The 20,683-nt window shown below is 39.2% G+C and overlaps 1 protein-coding gene across 1 annotated transcript in view; it reads left to right on the top strand.

The window, feature by feature from the left end:
- ccdc120b (coiled-coil domain containing 120b) overlaps window positions 1-20,683 on the top strand; it is a 61,596-nt gene that overhangs the window by 27,170 nt on the left and 13,743 nt on the right. Inside the window, exons 2-9 of the mRNA XM_062046187.1 lie at window positions 2,491-2,609; window positions 2,690-2,793; window positions 3,204-3,334; window positions 9,982-10,083; window positions 10,154-10,274; window positions 15,699-15,758; window positions 15,860-16,013; window positions 16,099-16,200. Of these exons, the coding sequence (XP_061902171.1) occupies window positions 2,742-2,793; window positions 3,204-3,334; window positions 9,982-10,083; window positions 10,154-10,274; window positions 15,699-15,758; window positions 15,860-16,013; window positions 16,099-16,200 (722 nt within the window). The 5' untranslated portion in view covers window positions 2,491-2,609; window positions 2,690-2,741. The remainder of the gene's footprint in view (window positions 1-2,490; window positions 2,610-2,689; window positions 2,794-3,203; window positions 3,335-9,981; window positions 10,084-10,153; window positions 10,275-15,698; window positions 15,759-15,859; window positions 16,014-16,098; window positions 16,201-20,683) is intronic.

Here is a 20,683-nt window from a genome sequence, read left to right as displayed (position 1 = left end):
AACATAAAGTGAAACAGAGGCAGAGGTGTCCTGCCACAGTCAGTAACAAATAAACAGAAAACAGTAGTGGTCAAATACAAATAAGGCAACAAGAGAAGTATCCTACACTTCTCTTTTGTAAAGTAAATCTGAACAGCCTATATGGGCATCTACATCAACTATATGATTTGCCAGAGAAGCTGGACAGGACAAAATTTTTTTTACAAAAAAATAAAAATAAAAAAAAAAAAAAAAATTAATTTTTTTAAATTTGTGGCGGACGTAATTCTTTCGTGGCGGGCCGCCACAAATAAATGGATGTGTGGGAAACACTGAACAGTGTAGGTCTGACTTGGTAGGATATGTACAGCGAGCAGAGAACATAGTGAGTTCAGATAGCATAGCATTTCAGGTGGCTGATAACGGTTTGACGTGTTGAAGCACGATGTTGTTTCACTCATATCCGAATGTCTGCAGAACTTTTGGTGCGAATAGCACGCAAGAAGTCTTAATTTAAAACAGTGGAGAAGTCTCCCACTATTGACGCCATGTTTGTTTACAATGAGCTCGGGGAAAGTTTATGACAGGCTTACACTACAGCATGGAATGTAGGAGAAAAGGAGCGCTTGATTCCCTTGCTCTAACCCACCTACAGTACAGGACGGGTAATCTTGCCTCATTGGTGCGTTTTTGTTTAGTTTTTTAAACAGGTTATTGGAGCTTTTTTTTCATATTTTACTGGATTTGTACCAATTCCCGGTACCTGGGAATCGATACCGGTACTCAGACAGTACCAATCTTAGTTGTAGTTTTCATTACCATATTTGGAAGTGTTAAAATAACCATGTAAAATCACTAATGCTAATCAGTAGTATGTACAGTCGTGGTCAAAAGTTTACACACACTTGTAAAGAACATAATGTCATGGCTGTGTTGAGTTTCCAATTATTTCTACAACACTTATTTTTTTGTGATAGAGTGATTGGAGCACATACTTGTTGGTGACAGATAACATTCATGAAGTTTGGTTCTTTTATGAATTTATTATGGGTCTACTGAAAATGTGACCAAATCTGCTGGGTCAAAAGTATACATACAGCAATGTTAATATTTGGTTACATGTCCCTTGGCAAGTTTCACTGCAATAAGGCGCTTTTGGTAGCCATCCACAAGCTTCTGGTTACATTTTTGACCACTCCTCTTGACAAAATTGGTGCAGTTCAGCTAAATTTGTTGGTTTTCTGACATGGACTTGTTTCTTCAGCATTGTCCACACATTTAAGTCAGGACTTTGGGAAGGCCATTCCAAAACCTTAATTCTAGCCTGATTTAGCCATTCCTTTACCACTTTTGACCTGTGTTTGGGGTCATTGTCCTGTTGGAACAGCCAACTGCGCCCAAGACCCAACCTCCAGGCTGATGATTTTAGGTTGTCCTAAAGAATTTGGAGGTAATCCTCCTTTTTCATTGTCCCATTTACTCACTGTAAAGCACCAGTTCCATTGACAGCAAAACAGTCCCAGAGCATAATACTACCTTCACCATGCTTGACGGTAGGGGTGGTGTTCCTGGGATTAAAGGCCTCATCTTGTCTTCTCCAAACATATTGCTGGGTATTGTGGCCAAACAGCTAAATGTTTGTTTCATCTGACATCACATGGACAAAGATAAGACCTTCTGGAGGAAAGTACTGTGGTCAGAGCGTTCTATCAGGCATACTTGCTTTGTTGGCATAACATTACCTGGAGGCAGTTTGGCTGCATCTGCTCTGAGTTCTGCTTGAGTGCTTATTCCCCTGCCAGGTGTTTGAGTCTGCAACCGGACGTGACGTCCCGTGCAGCAGACGGATCAAAATATAGTTGTGACAGACTCGTCCCGTCTTGCGGGTTCCATGGACCATCAAATAGAGACATCTTCGCTTCGAGCAGGGTTGTGACTTTGTTTATTTTTCAATATCAAGTCTTTTGTGCTTTTCAGCACTTGCCTCCCTCTGCTGCTCGTTCCGCCGCCTCTTCAGCTTTTCAGCCGGCCGCGTCTTCTGCGTCTTTTGCTCCGTCTCTCTCGCTCCTCCAGCACTCCGGGCTCTCCACTTCCTTTCACCCCGTCGTCCTCGGCTGCCGCCATCTTAAACACCACGAGGGGATCATCAGCTGATTGTGACCAGGTGCGCGATCCCCACACCTGGTCACGATTGCCTCGCCGCTTGCTCGCCGTCCCCGCCTCCTCGCCGCCATCTTGGAGCGGGCTTTGGCGCAGCACGCCTCGCCGTCGGTCCTCCGGCCCCGCCTTCCCACAATGGTATACTTTGATTTGACATAAATCAGTACCTGCTTGTGCCGATGGAATTTGGTCACGGCTTATAAAAGTAACGAATTCGGTACCCATCCCTACTTTTTAAATGTTATCAAATGTATTGACATGACGTCATAATTAGTCATGTCTATCATGCACCACTAGTTCCTAATATATGCTTAATATTTAGCAATTCACCCTATTCATTGTCTTTTGAAGGATTGGGTAGTCAGCTCTTGCGGTGTCCTGAGGCTACGTCTGAATGAGGAGACACACAGTCATCCACTGCCGACCTACTGACTAAACGCCTCACGCTAACACATGGCTGATACAACAAGGTCTGTATGCAAAAAAAAAAAACAATCTGCATGTGGGTTTTCACCTCATTTTGAAGGTAAACACATTTTCTGTTCATCAGGTTGAGAACGTGGGTGGGAGCGTGAATCGTGTTGTCCTCAGAATTACATCACATGGAGGTCAAAGGCCATCTGATCACATCCATGGGTTTGGTAGGAGCTCCAGGTGAGTAGACACTTGACTTCCCCACAGACTCTGTGTAAAGGCCCACACTTTCATGCCCGGACTAGCCGGGAATGGCCTGGAGGAATTTCCCCCGTGTGTTTTCACTAGCAGTCAAAACGAATGAAAACACGAGTGTTTGTCTCAAGGGAACCGCCAACTGGAACAACAGCTGCATGTGTGAAAGCCTTTTGTTCACATACTGACACCACAGCTGTCTGATAATCTTATCAGAGCATTGTGTGTCTGTGTGACTAAGTGCAGACGCCACAAATACACACTTTCGAGACAACTACTGTGAAAGTGTAAAAATTAACCCCCTCGATCCCCAACACAATACCTCCCATTTAATAAAGAAGGTATTGTATGCAGCAATGATTGTCAAGCTTTCTTGTGTTTAATGTGTTGCGTAGATGTCCAAGGGTGCCAGGACAGCAAGCTGCAGGCTGAGCGGGCTACAGCTCTGCAAGAGCGCAAGCAGGCCCTGGAGGCTCTGCTTAACACACGCGTGGAAGAGCTCAAACTCGTCTGTTTGCAGGAAGCAGTGAGTACTCTCTTTGAAGCACACTATGCTTTACAACTACAACACCACTAGCAGTAAATAATTAATAATATACTGTAGGGCTGCGAATCTTTGGGTGTCCCACGATTCGATTCAATATCGATTCTTGGGGTCACGATTTGATTACAAATCGATTTTTTTCGATTCAACGCGATTCTCGATTGAAAAACTATATTTTTCAGATTCAAAACAATTCTCTATTCATTCAATACAAAGGATTTCAGCAGCATCTACCCCAGTCTGCTGACATGCAAGCAGAGTAGTAGATTTTTGTAAAAAGCTTTTATAATTGTAAAGGACAATGTTTTATCAACTGATTGCAGTAATGTAAATTTGTTTTAACTATTAAATGAACCAAAAATATGACTTATTTTATCTTTGTGAAAATATTGGACACCGTGTGTTGTCAAGCTATTGTTCATTGTTATTTTATTTTATTTTTTTTATTTTATAAATATCTAATGACAATGTCAATGAGGGATTTTTAATCACTGCTATGTTGAAATTGTTACTAATATTGATACTGTTGTTGATAATATTAATTTTTGTTTCACTACTTTTGGATTGTTCTGTGTCGTGTTTGTGTGTCCTCTCAATTGCTCTGTTTATTGCTGTTCTGAGTGTTGCTGGATCGGGTTTGGTTTTGGAATTGGATTGCATTGTTATGGTATTGCTGTGTATTGTTTTGTTGGATTGATTTAAAAAAATAAAATAAAATTTAAAAATACACAAAAAATTTTTTTTTAAAAATCGATTTTTGAAAAATGAGAATCGATACTGAATCGTACATTGAATTAAAATCGATTTTTTTCCCCACACCCCTAATATACTGTATTAACCAATGTGCAAGCTTAAAGGGGAACTGCATTTTTGGGGGAATTTTGCCTATTGTTCAAAATCATTATGAAAGACAAGACGACAGATGTATTATTTTTTTTTTTTTATTGCATTCCAACTCGTAAATAAACATAAATAAAAGTCAATGGGAGGTCCTCTATTCCGCCCATAAAACCCAATAAAAAACATCCAAAAACCGCCAACAATACTCCATTTAAATTTTGTGACTTGAATATTAACCAAGTATTAATGATATTGTTATTAAAAGCGCCATCACAGACAAACTATTCATAGTGACGCCGTGATCACTGGCTTGTGTGCCAATGTTGACACGGTCGACTGATCAGCGGTTTCCTCGCTCGTCAAACTTTATTGTAGATCATAAATAACCCCTCTCAACTGGATAGTAGAAGGACAAAGACATATTCTGACAAGCTGGTACACTTTGACAGCCAAATTACACTCGGGAATGGCGAGAAGGACAGAAAAAGACGCTTGTTTCCACCTCCCTTTTCTTCACGAGGGTTACGAGTCATTCTTCATCTAAATGGGAATATATGAACTTCATAGAAGTCGGCATCCTAATGACAGCAGACATTGTACTGTAAGTGATGTTTTATTATGTTTGTTGGCTGTCATAAAGTCTGCAGTGAGTAGTAATCAGTGATTTTATTTATAAAAAAAAAAAAGAAAAAAAGTCACAATGCGTTTTTTTAATTATTGCGCTGCGTATGCTTAAAATTATCAAAATGCATAAATATTGAATGTTATTATGAATGTGCCTATTACTACATTACATATGTACTTGCATCATGTATACAAAACCTTAATGGAGGTGTTTAGATGTTTTTAAGGGCTTTATAGGCAGAATAGAGGCAAAATTCCCCCCAAAACACAGAAGACTGCATATTTGCTTCAGAAATAAAAATAATGGAACATTTTGAAGTGCATCGATGGGAAAAAATAAAGTAAGAGAAGTGTATTTAAATAGGTAGCTAAGGAAATGGAGAATGCTGGCTTCATTTTGGACTCCAGAACAAATACGAATGAGATGAAAGATAATAAAGCAGGTACTGTGTATTACAAGATAAATAATAAAGTGTACACAAACCTTCTCACTGCATTTGTGCACTCTAAACTGATTAGCAATAACTCTGTATTCCGCACCACTGGCAAGCTTGTACAGAACAATAGCAACCCTCGTCTGAAGCTGTATCTGCGAACTATTGGTCTTTTCTTTCTAACTTAAACCTCCTTCCATCAGACCACAGAGTTTATTGAATTAACTTTGAGACATTTTAAAGTTTCCTCGTCTGAAACTTCCTTCAAAACAACCCTCTACCATCAGTAGGGATGATGTTTGATAAGAAATTATCGAGTTCGAGCCTATTATCGAATCCTCTTATCGAACCGATTCCTTATCGATTCTCTTATCGAGTCCAGATAGGTTGTTGTATATGGAAAAAAACACACAATAATTGGTTTAACAAAAGCTCACTTTTATTATATAAGAAAACAATTTAATCTAATAAATAAATAAATATTGACTGTAACACCCTTAAAAAAATAAAATAAAATAAATAAATATTGACTGTTGTTACCCAAAGTATATTAAGTGGGATTTTGCAGAAAAACAAATATATACAGTAACACAAAAACAACCTGTCTCTGTGATCACTATAGGTGTATAAATAATAATATAGTGTTAAATAAAATCAGTCCCTTGGGCACAAAACTGAAAATAATACAGCTCTCCAAAAAGTGCACTTCTGCTGCTATTTGACATAACTGTTATGATGCTTTGACATTTTTGCACTTTATTTCTTTATTGAAAGAAAATTCTATGAAGAGAAAAGTTGTTTGCAAATGTGGTTACAATGCTAAAAAATGAAAAGTTAAAGCTAAAAAAAGAAATACACTTTATTGAGTTAACATTATTTCTTTATAGGGGGAAAGATGGTATGAGCTAGGGAATATAACAACTACACTACCCAGCATGCAACGGGAGTGACGAGCATGCGCGGTAGCCCCGAAAAGTGTTGTTGCATGTCGTCACGTAAGAATGAGGTTATGAGCACGCTGTGAAAGTAAACGTCGAGAACTCAGCCAACACGCCTCGTCTGCATTATTTATAATTAGACAGACAACACATATACAGTGTGATTTTGTTTTGTTTACAAGGAAAGAAAAACAAAAGTTAAAAAAGGGACATCATGTCATATATGTTGTATATATATGTATGTGCTGCGGTTGCTTTAAGAACGTTGCGACAGCTGCCGTAAAGGAGGTGCGTTGCTAGCCTGGTTGCTATGTTTCCGGTTGATCATAAAAGTGTTCGCCAAGTGTTTGTACCCTGCTCAAATCTCTCAGTAAAGTTATTCATTGGATTATACCTTTTGTTTTGAACTTTATTACACCTTGGAGCGCTTTTTCCCGTCCATTTTTTTCCTGCTTTCGCTATCTGCGCCTAATGACTGAGCTACGTGACGTCATTTCTTGTGATGTCTCACGGGGCATTTCTTGTCGGGATGGGATTCGTTCCGAGGCATTCGAATAAAGAACCAACTCTTTTTCTTTACTATAGTGGTCTCGATAACGGGTACCGGTTCTCAAAAAGGGATTAGAGTCCGAGGACTAGGTTCTTTTCTTATCAAACAACCGGGAAAACCGGTTTCGAGTATCATCCCTAACCATCAGTCTTTGGTTTGAACCCGCATTCACAACTCCGGGAGGCTCTTTTTGACATTAGTGTTCTTGGTGCAATCTCTGATCATTTCTTGACGCTGTCTGTGATTTCAGCATAGCCATTTGAGACGTAACATTTTTAATGTGTGCCAATATTACTATTATTATCAGGTAGAATCTAGAACTGGGGTGTTGACTTGGGTTTGACATCATAGTTCAGCCGGAAAAGCTAAACATTTTTCCAGGCTAACAGGAAATAAACGCCCCCCAGTGTACGATAGGCCCACGGCATATGACCAATAGTCACAATAGAATGAATGGACACAAAGATGTCACACATAGGTGTGAAAATACAAAGAAACTAACTATTTGAAAAATCAGACTAATTTAGAGCATGGAATTGTAGTCACTTACTCTTAGGATCAAAAGGAACCCGTTTATTAAAAGTGCCATAATTCCGCTATTAATGAATATATTTTTTTTTTACTTTCAATGCTTGAACTTTTTTAACAACTTTAAATCTAATCTATTGATACATTTTTTGTTTGTTTTCTTTGTGTTATGGCCCTTTTGTCAAAACATTTTTTTTTCTTTTTCTATAATAGGAAAATGCAAAATATGCAATTTTAGAGTCGAATATTTAAGGGTGGGTAATTCCAGTCTTGGATAGGTCAATCATTTTAGACACCATTGATTTTAGTAGATCTTTTTGCAATGCCTAATGAGCTAGGATGAGAGAGAAAGCGAGCAGGATTTAGTTGAGTTTGAGTTCACACAAGTTTTGTGAATATAACTGCCCAAGATCATTTTCATTGCATATCAGCGGTTTAATGGGAGTTTACCTCATTTACACTCATCAAAGCTCAGAGAATTATGCATCATGGTTTTCTGGTGCCGTCTAGAAATTAAGGGGTACAATTACACCAAAAAAAAAGTCTTGTTTTTCAATCGGCAAGAATTTGATTAGTTTTTCTTTATGGAAAAAAAGTAGGAATATACCAGGATTACGATCTGTTATAATGAGAGTCAGTGGGGCCAAAAGAGGTTTTAAGAGACAGTGTGTATACTTTAGTTGTATATCTTATTCTAACAATGTTGCAATCAAAAACACAATGCAATTAAAAAAACAAACAAACAAGATGAGACGAGAAAAGCTAACTTTCAGACCGGTAACCTTTGAAATGAACGATTTACATTACGTAAGGAACACATCTAATGCCTTTTGGTTTGCACGAAGGTTAAGGTGTATAGAAAAAGACTTAATAGAAAAGCTTGCTGGTATGGTAATAATTAGGGCTGTAACGGTATTAAAATCTCACGGTACGATATTATCACAATATTAAGGCCACAGTAGATAATTATTGTGGAATATGTTCAAAAAAAATATTTCAAAATGTTATGGTGTGTAAAATATAGTGGCAAGAATGTTTAGGATATCACACTGCAATTGAACACAAACATAATGCCAAAATGTTCTAATCATATTTATTAATACAAACATGTATTTTTAATTGCAAAGAATTGTGCAGGAACATCCACTGTTTCAAGAAAATATTTGTAAAAAAAAATTACAGTTGAGTGTGTTTTAAAGTGATAAAGTAAACATCCAGGGTAAACAATAATGTTCACTTTAACTTTTACTTTATGAGAAGCAGTGTCCTCCACAGTGGACATGTTTATATCAGTTTGGAAAATGCAGTTTCACGGAAAAGTTAACTAACAATAACTTTTAATAATGTGAATACCTCACAAATAGAAGTTTAGCTTTGCTGGCTTGAAAAATATTTACTGGGTGACGGTTTATGAGGTAAAGGGGTAGGAAATGGATGATGGATTGAGGATTTATCAAGTAGTTTTTCAGTGTACTCGTATTTCCCGCAGTGTACAGTTTTTTGTGGGTGATTACCTCTGTGCTATGCGACGTGACCGACTGGGTCTGTGTCTCCCTTGGCAATGAAAATAGCGCACTTTACTTGGCAGAACGCAGACTTTCTTACCTCCGCCGAAGAGGTTATGTTTTCGCCAGGGTTTGTTTGTCTGTTTTTTTAGCAACATAACTCAAATAGTTATTGATAGATTTCTGATACAATTTTAAGGAAATGTCCCAAAAAAAACAATTCCTCTCATCTTACGAACGCACTTCACTTCCTGCGCAGAGGATTCTGGGATTGATTGATTGATTGATTGAGACTTTTATTAGTAGATTGTACAGTACAGTACATATTCTGTACAATTGACCACTAAATGGTAACACCCGAATAAGTTTTTCAACTTGTTTAAGTCGGGGTCCACGTTAATCAATTCATGGTATGATGAGATGTAGTGTATTTTTAGACCCGGCCAACGCTAAAGCATCACAAAAAAACTACACACCAAGTTTTTGTTTGATACCGTCACGCGTCACAGCAATATTGTGAAGACTTTGAAACCGACTTCCTTGCCCGTATGTGGGCTCTGTACCGAGGATGTCGTTTGTGCAGCCCTTTGAGACACTTGTGATTTAGGGCTATATAAATAAACATTGATTGATTGATTGAAATACCGTATCTACAATACCGTTACACCACTAGTAATAATGAATCATATACTGGAGTGGAGTAAATAATAGACTAAATTAATGTTTAAAGCTGGTAATAAGACTTTTTAAAGATTTTAAACCTTGATGTAAGCTTTTTTCCATCCATCCATCCATCCATTTTCTACTGCTTGTCCCTCTCAGGGTCACGAGGGGTGCTGGAGCCTATCCTTTTTTTTTTCAAATAAAATCTATGGCTATTAGCTGTCCTCATATTATAGAGGCACATCTGTCAGAGACGTTCATTCACACATACAGTGACTCACTCTGTGAACAAACTATTCTTAGCCCCATCCAAGTTGCCAATAAAGCTAATTTAAAAGTTGCTGCACTTCCTCCTCGCCTACTGCTATAGAGGTATTTTATGGCGGCGACATTATTCCTGCCATAACTGTTTCAGAGCAGCCAACCATTTAAAGGATGGTTTTATAGCGACTTAAAGTAATCTGTTAAGTGGTGTCTTTTTATGAAATACTTTGGCCCTGATAGGCCGGGGAGGAGAGGGATTTCAGTTAATTGATTTCCTCCACAGGAGCTGACTGGGAAGTTGCCACGAGCGTTCCCTCTGGAGACGGGGGAGAAACCCCCAGCAGTGCAGCGCAAAGCTGGCCTACCGCCCAACTGCAAGGCAGAAGTAAGTCAACACCTTGAATATTTTTTTTGTGCACTGTGGTCTAACACAAGTACTTGTGGCTTGGATGCAGGATGAAGCTGCACAAAGAAGGCAGATGAAAGCAATCTTTAGCGGCACTCTGTACAGACACACGGAGTCAGACCGAAACCTACCAAATAGCAAGAGGACAGTTCATCGGGGCTGTCACACAGGTAATGCACACCTTTACTTAAGTTAGAAATTCAGTACATGTTTGATGTCATGCGCATAAAATGACAGCCAGTTGAGGAAAAGTTTCAGTAAAGCGTTTAACCCTTGTGTAATGTTCATATTGTTGTTACTCAGCCAGCGTTTGTGGGTCTGATGGACCCGTTGCATTTTGTGGCTTTTAATGCCTCATAATCAAACACTTGTATGTTAAAATACTGAACAGATGTTTACCTTATCCCAATAAACATCTGTTCAAACATCTGTTTAAACATCCTTATCCCAATAAACATCTGTTCAGTATTTTAAAATAAAAGTGTTTGATTGTGAGGCATTAAAAGCCACAAAATGCAACGGGTCCATGAGACCCACAAACGCTGGCTGAGTAACAACAATATGAACGTTGCACGCAAAATTTCTCTGCCAGTTTCTGCATCCCACAGGGATTCTTCTTTTGTGTTTCTGCACCTGCGGTTCCCACACAAGGTTGCAACATTGTTTGTCAACACTGTCTGCTCTCATTTTCTCACACATTTGACCCACTGATGTTCTGTGTACCTACACTCTGTCCTCCTCCTGTCTAGGGCTGCTGTGTGTGTGTGTGTGTGTGTGTGTGTGTGTGTGTGTGTGTGTGTGTGTGTGTGTGTGTGTGTGTGTGTGTGTGTGTGTTTTGGGTGGGTGTGGTACACCGAACATCAATTTCCACACTTCTATTAGCCCCGGGTCCAGTGGACCCGGAGATCTTATATGTAATAGAAATGTGTAGGGGGGTGTATGGTGTGTGGTCATTAAATATGTATTCTGATGTATGTTCTTCACAAAAAATGAGCCAAAGTCAGTGAGTCTCAGTTTGAAAAATTAATTAATTGTATCATTTTTCTTTTAATAAAAAATTAAAACAGGTCTGTGACCACACAAGGGTTAAGGGGAAATACAATGAAGTCCATAAAGAGACGTGTGGTCGACTGGTTTACTCATGCCGACGTAAGCAGTTGTTGACATAATCCAAACAAAAAATAGCTATTGCTTAGACATTTATTTGTCACTTTCTCTCATGGTAGCACATGATTGCTGTTAGTGTGACCCCAGAATGCAAAGGCTATAGGCAAAGTGCAGATAAGAAGGTCTTTTAATTAGAACTAGGCAGGCAAAAATCTATAAGTACACCATGAAGATGAGATGATTAGTGATGGTAATTAGTCACAATAGACAAACAAACCTTGCAACACTGACGGATAAGCCCCCCGATTAGTGATCAAAGGCAGGTGTGGTAAACAGCGCTGAGAGACAGTGGTCACTGTCACCACCAGACCGGTACCGAAAGACCCGATCAGTCCACGCATGCACCAAGTTTACGTCACTTCCTGGACTTGCAATATTTTACGACAGATTCTGCGACGTCACATTCTGTCATATTTGAATACATTGTTAATGTTTTGTACAAAACTAATAGCTTGGGAACGCGAATATAAAAATGAACCAGGGGTGGATTTAAAAAAAATCAGGGAGTATTATCGCCTCAATTTCAACCACATTCACTCTTCTGTCATTGCAAATATTTGAATACATTGTTAATGTTTTGTACAAAACTAATAGCTTGGGAACGCAAATATAAAAATGAACAAGGGGTGAATTAAAAATAAATCAGGGAGTATTATCGCCACAATTTCAACCACATTCACTCTTCTGTCGCATGGGGTCGCTACTGACTCCATCCATCCATCCATTTTCTACCGCTTATTCCCTTCGGGGTCGCGGGGGGCGCTGGAGCCTATCTCAGCTACAATCGGGCAGAAGGCGGGGTACACCCTGGACAAGTTGCCACCTCATCGCATTGCATAATTTTTTTTCAAATTTTTTTTTTTTTTTTTTAACATGGCATTTAACTTAAATCTTTATCTGCGGCCTAAAAAAAATATGATGTCTGTATTGTGAATTGAAGTAGTTGATGTGAATAAAGTAGTAAAATAAATAATAAATAACATCAATGTATTTGCCATTTAAGTTCTGCTAAACACAATGGTCAGGTTCCTGTACGGATCCATATGGTTTCAAAAAAATATACTGTATTTTTGGATAACGTTTGTTTTGTTTTGGATGGAATATTTTATATGACATTGTTATTGAAATAAAGATGACAAAATAAGAAAACCTTGGTAACTGTGACGGCGAGCACGAACATAATTGCCGTAAAACAAGTTGACGGAAGTGACGTAGGCCTCGCGCATGCGTGCATCGATCGGGTCTTCCGGTACCGGTCGGGTATTGACAGTCATTTTAAGACATAACCAAAACAGTAAGGCCATGTCCACACGAACAGGGAGAGTTTCAAAAACGCATATTTGGGGTTAAAGCTGTCGCCATCCACATAAGAGTAGTTTTAAAACGCATACACCTGCTGTCATGCACGTTTTGTTCAATCAAAAGCCTGGAAAAGCAGCCACAGCTGACTTGGTGGCATTACACCTCTGTTATTATAATACTTATTTTGATATAATAGAGCAGACCTGGGCAAATTAAGGCCCGGAGGCCGCATGCGGCCTGTTAAGCTTTTCAATCTGGCCCACCAGAAATTCCCAAATCATTTTTTTAGATCTTTGGGATGGAAACTGTAGCTGCCATTATGATGTGCAGTGATGTTTTCTAATGACCGTAAGTCTTGAACTATACAAAGTATTTCAATGGTTGGAATCTGCGCTTTTGCATGATATACTAGTTACTATGGTAATCTAAGTCACAGCAGCTCAGACGTTTCCACAGAGTGTTTCGGGTGTCAGGGACAGATGCGGAAATAGATTTTTACAAGAAAGTTCTAAAGCTTAGTGATATATCAGATGTATCAGATTGTAGGTGGAGCTTTTTCTTACCCTTCACGTTCATATTTCGCTGTGTTTGTTGCATTTTTGTTGCGTTTTGCTTGATTGTAAAATGTGTAGATCGAGGGGGGGTGTGGCGTTCATGTGTTGTCAATATTCTGTGTTTTATCGTTCATAGTTAATATTGTAAATCCCACATTCTTTATTTTCATGTACATTCTGGGTGTCTCATTCAGTAAAAAAATATTAAATTCCATTCCGTTTTTTAAGGGGGGCTGTCATAACGTTTTTAGCCTTCAGTCAGAGATTAATGTGAGATTTTGTATTAGTGTTCCTAAAAATATATATACTGGCCCACAGACACATTTTTTTCTCTAATTTTAATCAGCAACATGGTGATATATTAAATGTACAATGAAGTGCACATTATTTCTAAAATCAGCACGCACTAACGAGCCAAGGAAACCTTTTTGCATGTTTAAGTACCTGACGGGCATGGACGTGCGTGTGCCGCTGCAAAACTCTAATAGAGTTATAATGCATTTAATGATCGATATAGAGATACATGTGCGATGAAGTGTACATTGTCTTTAACCTTAACAAGGAGGAAGGATGCGTTGATTTTTTTAGTCGTTCGGTCGCGCCCAGATCCAGCTACACAAATGGAAGCAACACACGTAAGTTAACTTTATGATCTGTCGTTAAATAAGGATTAAAAACTTCTTATGGCACAAAGCAAAAAGTCTTGCTTCTTAAAGTTGTTCCATCAGGTGGATGTTCGACAGCAATCGTATCCAAAACAGCCGACGGGAGTATTGCAATGCCCATTTTAATTTGTCTTTTTTATTCATGTTGAGTGAAAATAGCAGCATGTTGATGGTCAAACATACGACAATTCCTCTTATAGTGTGTTTAACGGCAGGAAGGCTTTGTTGTTGAGCTTTGGAAATGAGGAGTACAAGTCTCCGTATGGGCACACATACGCTGAGCGGAGAGTTTTGGAACTCTACACTTTGGCCAGAGTTGGCAAAAGTCTGCGTTTTTAAGGACAAAAGTAGGCCTAAACGCAGAGATAAGTATGCGTTTATTAAGTGTCTGTATTTGTGTGGACATGGCCTTCTGTAAGTGAAACAAAAATAAGAGCGCTATCCTGTAAGGAACATGAAACACAGGGAAAAAAACCCAAAAACTATCATGCAGATTATGACATCACCAAAGACATAAGAGGAATGGGCAGTTTGTTGACATTGTTTTCCTCCATTTGGCCATGATTTATTGATGAAGAAAGTTTTTTAATCTTTAATAAGTGTACATTTTCAATATGAGATTGAACAATTTGCTTGCATAATGCAAGTAGAGATGTCCGATAATATCGGCAGTCCGATATTATCGGCCGATAAATGCTTTAAAATGTAATATCGGAAATTATTGGTATCGGTTTCAAAAAGTTAAATTTATGACTTTTTAAAACGCCGCTGTACGGAGTGGTACACGGACGTAGGGAGAAGTACAGAGCGCCAATAAACATTAAAGGCACTGCCTTTGCGTGCCGGCCCAATCTCATAATATCTACGGCTTTTCACACACACAAATGAATGCAAGCATACTTGGTCAACAGCCATACAGGTCACACTGAGGGTGACCGTATAAACAACTTTAACACTGTTACAAATATGCGCCACACTGTGAACCCACACCAAACAAGAATGACAAACACATTTCGGGAGAACATCCGCACCGTAACACAACATAAACACAACAGAACAAATACCCAGAACCCCTTGCAGCACTAACTCTTCCGGGACGCAACAATACCCCCGCTACCCCCCCCCCCCCCCACCTCAACCCCATCCCCCCCAACCCCACCCACCTCAACCACCTCATGCTCTCTCAGGGAGAGCATGTCCCAAATTCTAAGCTGCAGTTTTGAGGCATGTTAAAACAAATTAGGGCTGCAACTAACAACTAATTTGATAATCGATTAATCTGTCGATTATTACTTCGATTAATCGATTAATAATCGGATAAAAGAGAGAAACTACATTTCTATCCTTTCCAGTATTTTATTGAAAAAAACCCAGCATACTGGCACCATACTTATTTTGATTATTGTTTCTCAGCTGTTTGTAAATGTTGCAGTATATAAATAAAGGTTTACAAAAAAAAAAAAAAAAAATTAAATTAAAAAAAGTTGCCTCTGCGCATGCGCATAGCATAGATCCAACGAATCGATGACTAAATTAATCGCCAACTATTTTTATAATCGATTTTAATCGATTTAATCGAATAGTTGTTGCAGCCCTAAAACAAATAATGCACTTTGTGACTTAAATAATAAATATGGCAGTGCCATGTTGGCATTTTTTTCCATAACTTGAGTTGATTTATTTTGGAAAACCTTGTTACATTGTTTAATGCATCCAGTGGGGCATCACAACAAAATTAGGCATAATAATGTGTTAATTCAACGACTGTATATATCGGTATCGGTTGATAAATGCAAGCACATTTTTTAAACAGCTCAACACAAAATGGTTGCGCTCAGTGTGAGCTCAGGAGAAGGGAAACGGAGCAAGAGCCTGCACTAAAATGTTTAATCTATTTGCCTTCCAGAGGACAGTGTCATGTCGGAGAGCACAAGCTCAATGTCCGATTCCACATCTCATGACAATGGTATGAGCGGAATTTTCATTTCACCCTCTGTTAAATGAGCTTAATACATTTTCATTCAAAACCAAATGAACCTGCGTTTAATCTGATTTCTTTCTCTAAAGAATCTTCCCCTGGTGTGGCCGCGGACCAGCGCTCTCTGTCCCATCCTCGGCTCACTGTGGGTAGTCCTGACCACAGGATCAGCAGGAAACTCTCTCCTGTCGAGATTTACTACGAAATGAGGACACGCCGCAACTCTGTCACAAGCTCTGTCAGGTGCTTTTACTTTATGTTAATGTGTTTATAAATATATTTCACTCACACACGGTATATCAACACATATTGGTTTTACCTTTTACAGCCCAACTCACTCCTTACCTAGAAGTGCATCTAACGTTGAAGGACGAAGTGTTCCAGCTACGCCTCTCTTGGCCCGAACTGCACCTATCAGTGTTCATGTCAGGTAATGCTTCATATGGGTTTGTTCTTTTTGGAGACCAAGATTTAGCCACCCGCAAGGTCTTAAGTACTTTTAAGGATGTGCTGTCGATGCCAACAATGTGAATATCAGTGGTGTGCCGTCAGGGCCAGCAAGGCCTTCTCTGCTGGCCTAACATAACCAGAAATCATGATCATAATTAAAGATAAAAGTAATTTTTAATTTACTTTCCCTTAATATCTAAAATTATTCATATTCTCTTCATGTCATATTATGCTCCGTCCAGCGCTGTTGTTTTTAGGTTATAGAGTTTTTATCCAATCAGAATTCAGCTAGCTTATGTTGCCATGCTGTACGAAATCTGCCAGAGGCCTTCAGATTCAACAATGCGGTCGTCCGTGTACTGTAAGTGAATGGACACAAACATTTGACAGACAGTTGCGATAGCCAATTAGATCACAAGTCATACTTGCCAACCCTCCTGATTTTTCCGAGAGACTCCCGAATTTCAGTGCCCCTTCCGAAAACCTCCCGGGGAAACCATTCTCCCGAATTTCTCCTGATTTTCACCCGGACAACCATATTAAGGCCTTTAGCATCCTCTACAAACTGTCAACGCGTCCGCTTTTTCACCATACAACCAGCATGCCGGCCCAGTCACATGTTGTATGCGGCTTCTGCATACACACGAAAGTGACTGCAAGACATACTTGGTCAACAGCCATACAGGTCACACTGAGGGTGGCCATATAAACAACTTTAAAACTGTTACAAATATGCGCCACACTGTGAACCCACACCAAACAAGAATGACAAACGCATTTCGGGAGAACATCCGCACCGTAACACAACATAAACACAACAGAACAAATACCCGGAACCCCTTGCATCCCTAACTCTTCCGGGCTACAATATACACCCCCACTACCACCAAACCCCATCCCCCCAACCCCGCCCACCTCAACCCTCCCCCCCAAATCTCCCAAATTCGAAGGTCTCAAGGTTGGCAAGTATGTCACAAGTTGTTGCCAGTAAGGCTTTTAGCTGGCCTAAAGCAGATATATATTGTGATGTTATGAGCAAGGTAACATAAGAACTCCATTACCCAGCATGCCACAGTAGTGAAGAGCATGTGCAGTAGCCCCATTTAGGGTGAACGTAGCCATACCGGCAGCGGGATGTTTTTGATGAGCATGCTGTGGAGTAAGCTTTAAGAACTCAGCCAACACGCCTCGTCTGCATCTTTTATGATTAGACAAGACAACACATATATTTGCAAGGCCATTTTCAAGAAGGATATTTAAAGAGAAACTACATCTTGTGACACAATGTCGGCAAAGCCTGGAAGCTCGAATGGGTTCTACAAATTGTGAGCTACGATATTTATTTTCTTTATTTTTTCACGTTTAATATGTTTTTTGCAATTTTAATTTTGACAGTACCACATAAGATATGTTTTAATCGGGACGGCGTGGCGAAGTTGGTAGAGTGGCTGTGCCAGCAATCGGAGTGTTGCTGGTTACTGGGGTTCAATTCCCACCTTCTACCTTCCTAGTCACGTCCGTTGTGTCCTTGGGCAAGACACTTCACCCTTTGCCTCTGATGGCTGCTGGTTAGCGCCTTGCATGGCAGCTCCCGCCATCAGTGTGTGAATGTGTGTGAATGGGTAAATGTGGAAATAGTGTCAAAGCGCTTTGAGTACCTTGAAGGTAGAAAAGCGCTATAGAAGTATAACCCATTTATTATTTATTATAATTGCTGACTGATGCGGGTTTATTGATTTTTAAATGCGCCAGAAAATAACCCGTTTTGTACACTGTTGGTGGTGATTCAATGCCCGGTAGTTCATAAATGTGTTTCTGTATAGTATTTCTCCAGCAATGGTCATGTGGTGACATAAATTATGGTATTTTGAGAAGTAATCATTGGACACAGGACATCACTGACGGCCTAGGTGGGAAACGCACGGCCCGCCACTGGTGAATATGGAGTAGTGTATACCACATGTGTTTATTTTGAACATGAAAACAGGATTACACAGTGTGACAGAAAGTGCAAAATATCCAAAGAGTATTGTTGGTAGTAGCGGCTTTGGAGTATAACGGCGTTACTAACTGCGTTTTTTTCCCATTAATGAATAATCTAAATCATTACGGTTCCCATCACGCTGTTGCCGTTACTGAGAATGTGAAGTGGCTCGTGACTACAGTTTGGTTGAATGACGCGCAAGTTGTCTGGTTTTGGCCACACATCAGCTGCCTGGAGAGACAGAAGGGGTGGGAATGATGCGCGGATGATTATTGGATGGGTGGGCGGATCCTGCCCTGCTCACACTGTCTCACTGCACACTCTGACTGACACACAGCAAGACCCGCGATAATTGCGACGAGCCGCAGCCAGAGAAGTTCAAAGGTAGTGTTCTCAAACTGAAAGTACCGGCACAAGAATGTTTATGAAACATCAAGTCAAGTCAAACTTGATTGTCAATCAGACCATGCAACAGTACATTACACAGCAAACTGAAATTGCGTTTCTCCCATACTCCAATGTGCAATATTAAAACATTAAAACAAGATTTGACACGCACTAAGCATAAACTAAACATTAGACCAGGCCTGGGCAAATTATGGCCCGGGGGCCACATGCGGCCCGTTAAGCTTTTCAATCTGGCCCGCCGGACATTCCCAAATAATTTTTTTAGATCTTTAAGATGGAAACTGTAGCTGCCATTATGATGTGCAGTGATGTTTTCAAATGACCGTAAGTCTTAAACTATACAAAGTAGGGATGTCCGATAATGGCTTTTTGCCGATATCCGATATTCCGATATTGTCCAACTCTTTAATTACCGATACCGATATCAACCGATACCGATATCAACCGATATATGCAGTCGTGGAATTAACACATTATTATGCCTAATTTGGACAACCAGGTATGGTGAAGATAAGGTACTTTTTAAAAAAATTTGTAAAATATGATAAATAAATTAAAAACATTTTCTTGAATAAAAAAGAAAGTACAACAATATAAAAACAGTTACATAGAAACTAGTAATGAATGAAAATTAGTAAAATTAACTGTTAAAGGTTAGTACTATTAGTGGACCAGCAGCACGCACAATCATGTGTGCTTACGGACTGTATCCCTTGCAGACTGTATTGATATATATTGATATATAATGTAGGAACCAGAATATTAATAACAGAAAGAAACAACCCTTTTGTGTGAATGAGTGTAAATGGGGGAGGGAGGTTTTTTGGGTTGGTGCACTAATTGTAAGTGTATCTTGTGTTTTTTATGTTGATTTAATAAAAAAAAAAAAAAAAAAACACAAAAAAAAAACGATACCGATAATAAAAAAACCGATACCGATAATTTCCGATATTACATTTTAACGCATATATCTCTAATACAAAGTATTTCAATGGTTGGAATCTGCGCTTTTGCATGATATACTAGTTACTATGGTAATCTAAGTCAGTGGTCCCCAACCACCGGGAAGCCCGGTACCGGTCCGTGGACCGATTGGTACCGGGCCGCGCAAGAAATGTAAAAAAAAAAAAAAAATTTTTTTTTTAAAAAAATTAAATCAACATAAAAAACACAATATATACATTATATATCAATATAGATCAATACAGTCTGCAGAGATACAGTCTGTAAGCACACATGATTGTATTTCTTTATGAAAAAATAAATACATTTAAAAAAAAAATTCCATTTTGACCCCCGAGTCAAAATAATTGCCCAGGCCTGCATTAGACATGCACGCTATGTCCAGGAAAAAAAGGGTTTATCCATGTCGCACCTCACACGATCTGTATTGGCTGTCCGCAATAATTATATACCGTAGTTTCTGGACTATACAGCGCAAAATTTTTAATTCCAAATATTACCCACAGATATACATTGGGAAATTAGTTATTTATACAAATATTTTGTAAATGTTTATTTACATATCTTTGTCACAGTTCAATTAAATGCAGAACAGAGGAACCCAAGGATGCAGATGGATTGTGATTAAAACAGTTCTTTACTTAACGAAAAAGTACTCACAACAATGATCCAAAATAGGAGATGACAAAAAGCGACGGTGCGAAAAAGAGAACGCAAAATGAGCACCGTGAAAAAAGAACAAAAGCTAATTTACAAAAATAACTAAAGTTGGGTCGGAGTTGCAAGACGTGCAAACTACTATAGTACACCAAGCTGGATGGCACTGGAAATAGCCAAGAAGGTAAGTAGCAAAAATTCAAGAAGCATAGGGGTCTTCTGACATGGAGAGTCGAGGAGTGGAATTGCCGAGTGCCATCCAGCTGACAAGGTGCTGCTTAAAGGCCTACTGAAACCCACTACTACCGACCACGCAGTCTGATAGTTTATATATCAATAATGAAATGTTAACATTGCAACACATGCCAATACGGCCGGGTTAACTTATAAAGTGCAATTTTAAATTTCCCGCTAAACTTCCGGTTGGAAACGTCTATGTATGATGCGTATG

Source organism: Entelurus aequoreus, linkage group LG01, assembly GCF_033978785.1.
Source record: "Entelurus aequoreus isolate RoL-2023_Sb linkage group LG01, RoL_Eaeq_v1.1, whole genome shotgun sequence".
Lineage (NCBI taxonomy): Eukaryota > Metazoa > Chordata > Actinopteri > Syngnathiformes > Syngnathidae > Entelurus > Entelurus aequoreus.
The sequence above is the reverse complement of the archived record's forward strand: the minus strand, read 5'-3'. Positions and strand labels throughout refer to the sequence as shown.